Source organism: Leptonychotes weddellii, chromosome 6 (genome assembly GCF_054177405.1).
Source record: "Leptonychotes weddellii isolate Sample4059 chromosome 6, ASM5417740v2, whole genome shotgun sequence".
Taxonomy (NCBI): Eukaryota; Metazoa; Chordata; class Mammalia; order Carnivora; family Phocidae; genus Leptonychotes; species Leptonychotes weddellii.
The window spans coordinates 24,465,529-24,474,110 of NC_138374.1; the positions used below are offsets into that span (position 1 = coordinate 24,465,529).

The following is an 8,582-nucleotide window of genomic DNA, read 5'->3' on the forward strand; positions in this document are numbered from 1 at the left end:
AATCCCGGCAGCGCCAAAGGGGGGAGGCGGCGGTGACAGCCGCGGGGAGGGGGCGGGAGGAGAGAGGCGGCTTGGCTCTGGCTCCGTGCTTAGCTCCGCTCTGCCTCCGGCTCTGCGCTCACCTACTGCCCAAGCCTCCGGCTTCTGCCCCAGGACCCCCGGCGGGACCCCAGTCCCTCCCAGACTCAGCCCCAGCTCAGACAGCGTGCAACGCCGCCAGGGGGCGCCGTGTGAGCGCCCTATCTTGGCCACCCGGCGCCCCCTCCCACGGCCCAGGCGGGACGGGACGGGGGCGCCGGGGGCCATGCGGGGCCAAGGCCGAAAGGAGAGTTTGTCCGATTCCCGAGACCTGGACGGATCCTATGACCAGCTCACAGGTGAGTCAGGGGCTCAAGGGTCGCGGGAGGGAGTGTAGATTCCATCCCCGCAGACCCTTAAGCCTATCTGACCCTGGCCAGGCCCTTACTCACACTCTACCCTATTCCCAGGCACCCTCCAGGCTGTTCCGGGCGGCAGGACACCGGGGTTCAAAGCCTTGGGTCCCGTGGGGGGTGGGGGAGACAGGCGGGCAGGTGGGGAGAGGCAGCAGGTGTGGGCGTGTGTGACACAAAGCTAGGAGAGTGTCTGGAGTGGGAGGTGTTACGTGCGTGAGCGCCTGTCATTCTTTGTGTGTGTCTGTGTGTATATGTGTGTGCGCCTCCCTCAGCTGGTTGCCATGTGCCCTAGGCTTGGTGATAGGGTGAGTGTGATTTTGTTGGCTGTGCAATTGTATGATCTTGTCAGATGTTTTGAGGTTGTGTAGGACTCTGTTGTACTAATGAAGTTGTTTTGACCATGTGTCTCTGTTGTATGTGCAACTCTGTGCTTTGAGTGTGTGATTCTGTATGCAGTGGCATGTGACAATCAGAATGTGTCAGGGCTTCACTTTATGGGGGTATGTGTCTTTGTAAGACTTTAATGACTGTGGCCCTCCTGGGGCAAGCATTTGTTAAAGTAGATTGTATTGTTTTGTGATTGTGAGACTATGCAGATTATATTGGCGGTTCATGCTGATTGTGTACTTTCATGTGGCGATGTCTGCAGTGGGGTTCTGTGAGTGTCTGTGACTCGTCTTACCCTTGCTTCCTCTCTGGTTTCCTGGTGTAGAAGGGGGCCTTTACCGCACACCACTGCTTCCCTATGTTTTCCACAAATAGCCCAGGTGGACTCAAGGAGGGACTCTAGTGTCTGCCCAGCCTGGCTCCCAGGAACAGCACCTGGCCCTTATGGGGAGGCTTTGGTTAGTGTTTGGGTCATTGCCCCCTGCCCCCAAGAAAGTACTGAGATATCATTCTTTCAACTGAAGCTCCTTTAACCCTCAACAACCCTCTCAGAACTTCATCCAATCTGAAGGAAAACATTCCCTCTTGCTTCCCCTCCAGACCCAGAGATAGAAGCTCTTGGCCTGGAAGGTGCCGTGTGACCTTCCCAAACTACTTTGCTGCCCAGGCGTGCTCTGTCTCCCACAGTATGGAGTACATCTGCGCCCTCACATATTCCTGGGTTTGGTAGGCAGACCTACGTGTTTGTGTGGGTGACTGTGTCACCTTGTATACATTTCCATGTGTGTTTTCTGTCTCATTGTGCAGCCTGCCCAGGAACTCCAACAATGAATGGGAGGAGGGAAACTGTCTCCTGTCTCTGAAACAAGTTGGGCAGGTGGGGGGAGCCCATGATCCTTGTCTGTCCTGAGGGGAGTGAGGTTAAGTCTCCAGGATGGGGAAGAGAACTAGGATCTAATTGAGACACTTGAGAAAGGGTCTCCCCTACTCATTGACCCTGGGAAAGTCCTAGTTCCTATGCTGAGACTCCCAGAAGGGAGAGCCCTTTGGCTCAAGCAGGCCCCAGATGTGACCTAGATGTGGTTCAAACTGTGATGGAATCCAAAGGTCCAGCTCTGCCTTGACCTGTGTTCTCACCAACCCAGGATCCTTGGGAGTTTAAGGCCCCAAGGCGCTCATGAGCACCACATTAGTCAGTGTTTGCTTCCTGCTTTAATTGATTCTCCCCTTTAGTGGAACCATTCCCTCCCCACTTGGCTATTTGAAAGAGAGACTGGGTGAAGGTGGGGAAGTACTTGTATTGCAAGGTGCAGGAATGAGCTTTCTATTACTTTTGCTCTCTGGGTCTCACTTTTCTCATCTCTAAAATGGAGAATACTACGTCTTGCCTGTCTGCCTCCCAAGGGAAATAGGTCAAATGTTGACAAGTGTCAGGAATGGTGTTCATCATCAGCATCCCCACTGTAGATAGCTCCACACACGACTTGGAAAGTAGAAATAGCACTACCAGGAGCTCTCCTTTCGAAGGAGGGCTTATCTTACAGCAGGAGACAATTGTGGTTGGGACTCCCCCTGATAAGGCGATAAGGTGCTGGGTGCCTGGAGACGCCGGAGTTGAAGCCCGAAGGGGAGTCGTTGTCCGAGGTGCTGAAGAGCCTTCTGGACGGATGTACTGCCATGCCTTCCTAGTTCCCAAAGTTCCTTCCTTCCCTGTGCAGGCGGGATTCCTGGGATGGACATGGGGGTGGTCTTTGGCTTCCGTCATTCTGGTCCATTAGATTGACAGGGAGGGAGTCCTTAAGTCATCAAGGCATCCTGGGTACACCCGATCATTTTCCTCCCCCACTCCTCCAGACTCAAAGCTGGGGGAGATTTTTTTTTTTTTTTTGGTGGGGGGTGGGGAGAATCTGAGCCCCACCCCGCCCAGATCTACCCCCTCTGGTCTTCCAAGCCTGATAGGGCTACTTGGAAGTATGGCGTGGTGGGAAAAAGCAGCAATCAGTGGCAGTCCTGTCCAAGCCGGAAGCTGGGGGAAGATGAGGAGAGAGTTGGGATCTGGCTGGCCAAGGCCTGAACTCGGGTCCCTCTGCTCGTAAATATCGTTTCCTCAGTCTAGGGCGCCCCCATGTGGTCTTAGAGCAGCCATGCTTACGGAGCTGATTCCAAATGGGGATGTCGCCTCCAAATCAAGGGGCAAAATTTGCATGGAGTTTGGCGGTGACTCTCGCCTAAATCATAAATGTAGGATTTTTAGCCAAAAATACAGGATCCCGGTCGGAGGAGTGGAACTATGTCTCTCCTGTAGGCTGTCCCGGCAGTTTGAAGCCGTCAGTGGGTCCTGAAAGGGTTTACTTTGGGTACAGCCTGATAGGAGTCCTGGAAAGGGTCGGGGCTGGGACTGAGGGGAGGAGAGCTTTTCCTTCATGCATTTGGCTGGCAGTCAGCATATGATGGGAGAGTGTGAACCCACTGGAGCAAGAAAGAGGGACACAAAACCGAAAGTTATGAGAGAAAGGGATTTGGAGCAGCCTCTTTAGCCACCCCACTACAATGTGCAGCTCCTCCTCCTTCCTCTTGCTCTCTCCCATTGGTTTAGGAAGTATGGAAGTGTGGGACGTTGCCATGACGACTATGTCCTCTTACCCCCCATGGCTTCTCCATGCCAAATTGGGAGGAGGAGGTGTGCGACAGGCAGAGAAGGAAGGGCTGCAGCAGGGCAATAAAGAGTAAGGTTCATTATCCCCTCCGCCAGCTCCTTTTTCACAACCCGTAGGTGCCTCCCCTCCCCACTAGAAATCCAGAAAACATTCCCAAAGAAGGCTGTGAGAGAGTCCGTCCTCTCCTCCCCCACCCCGCCCAGTCTAGGAACTTTGAGGACGGGTGCTTCAGATGACGGGGCCAGGGTGCGTTTTCTCCCTTGCAGCCCAGAGGAGAGAGCGAGCGGAAGATTCTGGTCCTGCCCGTCCGGCCCTCCCGCGCCGCCCATGCAGGGCCCACTGGAGTGGGGGCGGAGACCCGACCTCCCCGGGCCTTGGGGGCGGAGCTTCGCCAGTGTGCTCTCAGCAGAACCATGAACCGATGCCCCCGCAGGTGCCGGAGCCCATTAGGGCAGGCAGCGAGATCCCTCTACCAGCTGGTGACTGGGTCGCTGTCGCCAGGTATGAGGAAGGGAGGAAGGGGCTGGACCCTTCAAAAAGTGAGTGAAGTGGGATAAGAACCTTACAGAGGTGGGGAGGGGAAGGGCCCCTCACAGAGATGGAGGGAGCAGGATCCCTCAAAGGAAAGGGTTTAAAGGGCAAGCTCCCTGAGGGGAGAGGAACTAGGGATAGGGTTTCTTATAGTGAAGGTGGAGGATAGGGGTCTTCAAAGAGGAGAGGATAGGGGACATCATGGTCCCTCAAATGGTAGAGGAGGAGGCAGGGCTTCTCACTGAGGATAGAGGAGGGGGCCTTAAGCAGGTGGATGTAAGGGGCAAGGCCCCTTGCAGAGATAAGAGGAGGAAGCTTGCAGCAGAACAGGGAAAAGGCACAACCCTTTACTAAATTGCTTACTTTAATGGGATCTTAAGATGCCTGGGGTCAGTGTCCAGAAGGGAAAAGTCCTGAGGTGGAACAGGACCAATATAAACTCAGCTAGTGACTTCATGAATGATGGGATGAATAGACTTGCGTGGCATAAGGATTGTATGTCACCATTTTGTCTATCTCTGGGAGTCTGTACGAACAGGGTTATACATCACTCAGGTTGTAATCACTGGGTCTGTGCATCCTCGGGGTTGCCTGTCTTTGGGATTCTGTGACACTGAAACTCCATGTACCTGGGGTTCTATGCTTTAGAGTTGGGTTGAGGGTTCCTGAGTCACACTAAGTGAGTTGTGTAGTCTTCACAAGATTGTACCTTGGTGTGGGATGTGTCGAATTTATGACATGTGGATTGTGGATATCATATCATGGTACTGCTGAAATTTACGCACACCTCCACCTGGGTTGACTCAGGGCAGCCTGGGCAAGGCCCACAGAACCTAGCATCACCTCTCCACCCGGCCTGGAGAGACCAAAACCACCTAGCCCCGTGGCATTCTGGGATCTGTAGTTCTCTGGCTCTCTCCGTGGTAACCTCTTGAGCCTCTGGAGGCCTCTCCTTGCCATGTGTCCCCAGAAGGAGGGGAGTTGGGGCTGAGCTAGAGCCATGCTTGGCAGTCTCTTGGGGAGCATGCGTCCCTCAAGCCCCCTGCTTGGACCTGTCTCCAGTGACAGATGGCTGGAGCCCGGCAGGGCCAGCTCTCAATCATAACAGGAATGACTTCCAGGCCCCAAAATAGCCCCAAAGCCTAGGGAGTTCATTAATCACCTAATGCAGCTGGGGGCTGCCGTGTCTTCTGGCCTGGCTGGGGATGGAATGGGGCTGGGGAGCTGAGAGAAGAGCTCTGGGGTCTTCACTGAGGGGTCAAGGACTGATGAAAGTGCTACAGATACATAGGGTGGGTCCCCTCATAAGGCAGTATTATTCCAGGTTTGAACTGTGAGAGATAAACAACTAAATGTTAGGAGTATCTCTGCAGTGAGATTTGAGGGGCCTAAGGAGGGCCCACCTAATGCTTCAAGATAGTGTTCCCTTGAGCCCTCACTCTGCCTGAAGTGCTTCCATTAAGACTTCATTCCCTTGGGTGAAGAGCTAAGTGACACAGGTATGCTTAAGGACAGATCTGGGCAAGTTTCTCTTTGGGCCCTAGGACTTGAAAGGTCTCTCAGTGGGGAGGAAGGAGAGTCTGGAAAACAACTCACTCTTTCACTTACAGACCTTCCCACCAGGGCCCTGGTTGATTAAGAACCCCGAGTCCCTGTGAGGCTGGGTCAAGATCTCTGAATGTTGAGGGTGAGGGTGAGAGACAGAAGAGGAGGGTCCAGGGACAGGGCAACAGCCTACAAGGCTGTCAATCTCTCTATCTGTGAATCAGCAGCAGAGAACCAGAAGATGTGACTGTGCTGCCTCTTTCATTCCAGATAGTCTGGCTTGGCATTCAAGGCTCTATGGAATCTGAGCCATTTTGGTCTTATCACTTACGGCTCTCCCAACACAAACTAAGCTACAGTCATCCAAGGTTCCTTGACCCCACACACATTGGAAGGACAGGCTGGCAGATCTTTGGTCCTGGTTTAAGTCTTGATCCATCCTTCTCCATCTGTGCTATCTTGGGAAAATCACTTCCCTCAGCCTCAATTCTTTCGTCTGCAAAATTGGTATACTACTACTCACTCTGACCATGTCAGCTGTAAACACAGGAGTAATAGACCCTACCTCTCAGGTTTATTATGAGGACTAAGTGAGATGATACATGTAAAGTGTCCAGGACACAAAATGTGCTCAATAAATGTGGACCCCTTTGTTAAGGTAGACTGTTGACATTTAGCCATCTTTTAAGAACCAGCTCAAGAAATACCCTCTCCAAGTTTTCCCTGGCCTCCCAGTTAGAGAGCTTTTACAGTTAAATGAGCTTTTATAGCTCATTTCATGGCCTGCCTAGAACAGTTCCTACCACATAGTAGGCACATAACAAATATTTTTTGAATGAATAGAAGCCTTATAGTTCTCTCAGTGGGCTGTCTCTCCCTACCCAGTGGAAGCCAGAATCCTGTTTAGTTCACCTTTGTTCCACAGAGCCTGGCATTCAGTTTATATAAGTCCAATTTTTAAACATCTTTGCCCTTTAGGAGCTTGGAATCTAGTTGAGGAAACAGGACTGATCCAGAAAGATCTGGGTTCAAATATGCATCCTCTCATCTTAGCTAGGTGACCTCAAGCAAGTCTCTTTATCTCTATGGCCCTCGTTTACCTCATCAGTGAAATGGGCACAATACTATTCAGTCTACCTACCTCATAAGGTTGTCATGAGAAGCCATCAGGATAACAATGTTTGTGGAAATGCTTTGTTAATTAAGAGTTATAGAAATGTAAGGGGGAAGATGTTATGTTATTAATAATGTGCAAACACTTCACAGTTACTCTGTGCCAGGAGTTATTCTAACAGCTTTCCATGTATTAATTCATTTACTCCTCCCAGCAACCATATGAGGTGGCAAACAGGCACACAGAGGTTAAGAACTTGCCCAGTTAATGGCAACTGACAAAACCAGGATTTGAATCCAGGGAATCTGGCCCTCTGGCCCACACTATTCCCTACCATGCTATGCTGCCTCCTTTTACTATTCCCACTTAATAACATTACAGAATTCAGTGCTAAGTTTTGAAGGCCCAACATTGAGTTCACTAGAAATTCAGGTAGTTGGGAGCCTGCTGAGGACTGGAGGTCCTGTCAGGTAAGAACTAGAGAACAGAAGGAGAACAGAAAGGAAGGCATTCATAGCAGGAGCAAAGGCACAGAGATAGCACCGAGTTTGACGTGTTTGGGGGACAGTGAGGAGGCCAAAGTGGCTGGAAAGAAAGGAATCTGCTGATGAGGGTAGGGGGAATTAAATGCCAGGTATGGAATTTGGACAGTGATAGGGAGATATTTGCTGGTTTCATCTGTAAATCTGTAACCTCTAAGGAGTGAGAAGCCAAAAACAGTCCCTAGATTGACTTCTTCCTGGAGGAGGGGTGGAGGGGCAAGCAGAGGACCAAGCCAGCCTGTGGCATACCCTTCTTCCCATGCTTTCCACACTTTCCACAGATGTTGTGGGGTGGGGGATGAGGAAGGGGTAAAATAAGGTATGAGATGGACGACTGACCCCCAGTGGTGGCCATGTAGAACTGCAGATCAGTGAACTTCAAATGAAGTCGTAGGGACAGCCCCACCCGGACTTTCACCCCACCGCTGGAGGTGAGACACACTCATCCCAGAGCTGGACAAGGGAGAGGGCTCCCTCTGGGGTCAGTCCCCCTAAACTGGGCCTCCTGAGTGGGCAAGCTGGCTAAGAAGGGAGCCAGTGTAGTGTGACGATTTAGAGCACAGGCTCAGCGTCAAACTGGGTTAAAACTGAGGCTCTGACTCTTACTGATCTTGGTGATTTTCTTAACTTCCTTTTGCCTTAGTCTTACCAGCTGTAATGTGGAGGTAACGGTACTTCCTTCATAGGTTTATTATGAAAATTAAATGTGATCATGTCTGGGGGCACCTGCAGGGCTCAGTTGGAAGAACATGTGACCCTTGGTCTCAGGGTTGTAGGTTCGAGCCCCACGTTGGGTGTAGGGATTAGTTAAAAAATAAAATCTTAGAGGCACCTGGGTGGCTCAGTCATTAAGCATCTGCCTTCGGCTCAGGTCGTGATCCCAGGGTCCTGGGGTCGAGCCCCACGTCGGGCTCCCTGCTCGGCGGAGAGCCTGCTTCTCCCTCTCCCTCTGCCTGCCTCTCTGCCTACTTGTGCTCTCTCTCTGTCAAATAAACAAATAAAATCTTAAAATAAATAAATAAATAAATAAATAAAATTTTAAAAAATAAAATCTTTAAAAAAATGTGATAGAAGGGCACGTGATGGGGGCGCCCGGGTGGCTCAGTTGGTTAAGCGACTGCCTTCGGCTCAGGTCGTGATCCTGGAGTCCCAGGATCGAGTCCCACATTGGGCTCCCCACTCAGTGGGGAGTCTGCTTCTCCCTGTGACCCTCTTCCCCTCTCACGCTCTCTCTCTCAAATAAATAAAATCTTTTTTTTTTTTTTTATTTATTCATGAGAGACAGAGAGAGAGAGAGAGGCAGAGGGAGAAGCAGGCTCCCAAGGAGCAGAGAGCCCGATGCGGGACTCGATCCCAGGACCCCGGGATCATG

General features: G+C 51.6%; 1 protein-coding gene and 1 long non-coding RNA gene across 9 annotated transcripts in view; one reads left to right on the forward strand and one right to left on the reverse strand.

The window, feature by feature from the left end:
- Nucleotides 1–16: 16 nt before the first annotated feature.
- KCNIP2 (potassium voltage-gated channel interacting protein 2) overlaps nucleotides 17–8,582 on the forward strand; it is an 18,375-nt gene continuing 9,809 nt past the window's right edge. For 2 of the 8 annotated variants that reach the window (XM_081822867.1, XM_006731086.3), the window contains exon 1: nucleotides 25–377. In XM_081822867.1, coding sequence (XP_081678993.1) covers nucleotides 305–377 — 73 coding nt within the window. In that variant the 5' untranslated portion in view covers nucleotides 25–304. Of the gene's footprint in view, nucleotides 378–2,814; nucleotides 3,980–8,582 lie in introns of those variants that run through there. The other 6 variants (XM_006731090.3, XM_081822869.1, XM_006731088.3 and 3 more) reach the window with 4 other exon arrangements.
- LOC145721984 (uncharacterized) overlaps nucleotides 2,758–8,582 on the reverse strand; it is a 9,339-nt gene continuing 3,514 nt past the window's right edge. The window contains exon 3 of the long non-coding RNA XR_014146007.1: nucleotides 2,758–2,847. This is a non-coding gene — a long non-coding RNA (uncharacterized LOC145721984). The remainder of the gene's footprint in view (nucleotides 2,848–8,582) is intronic.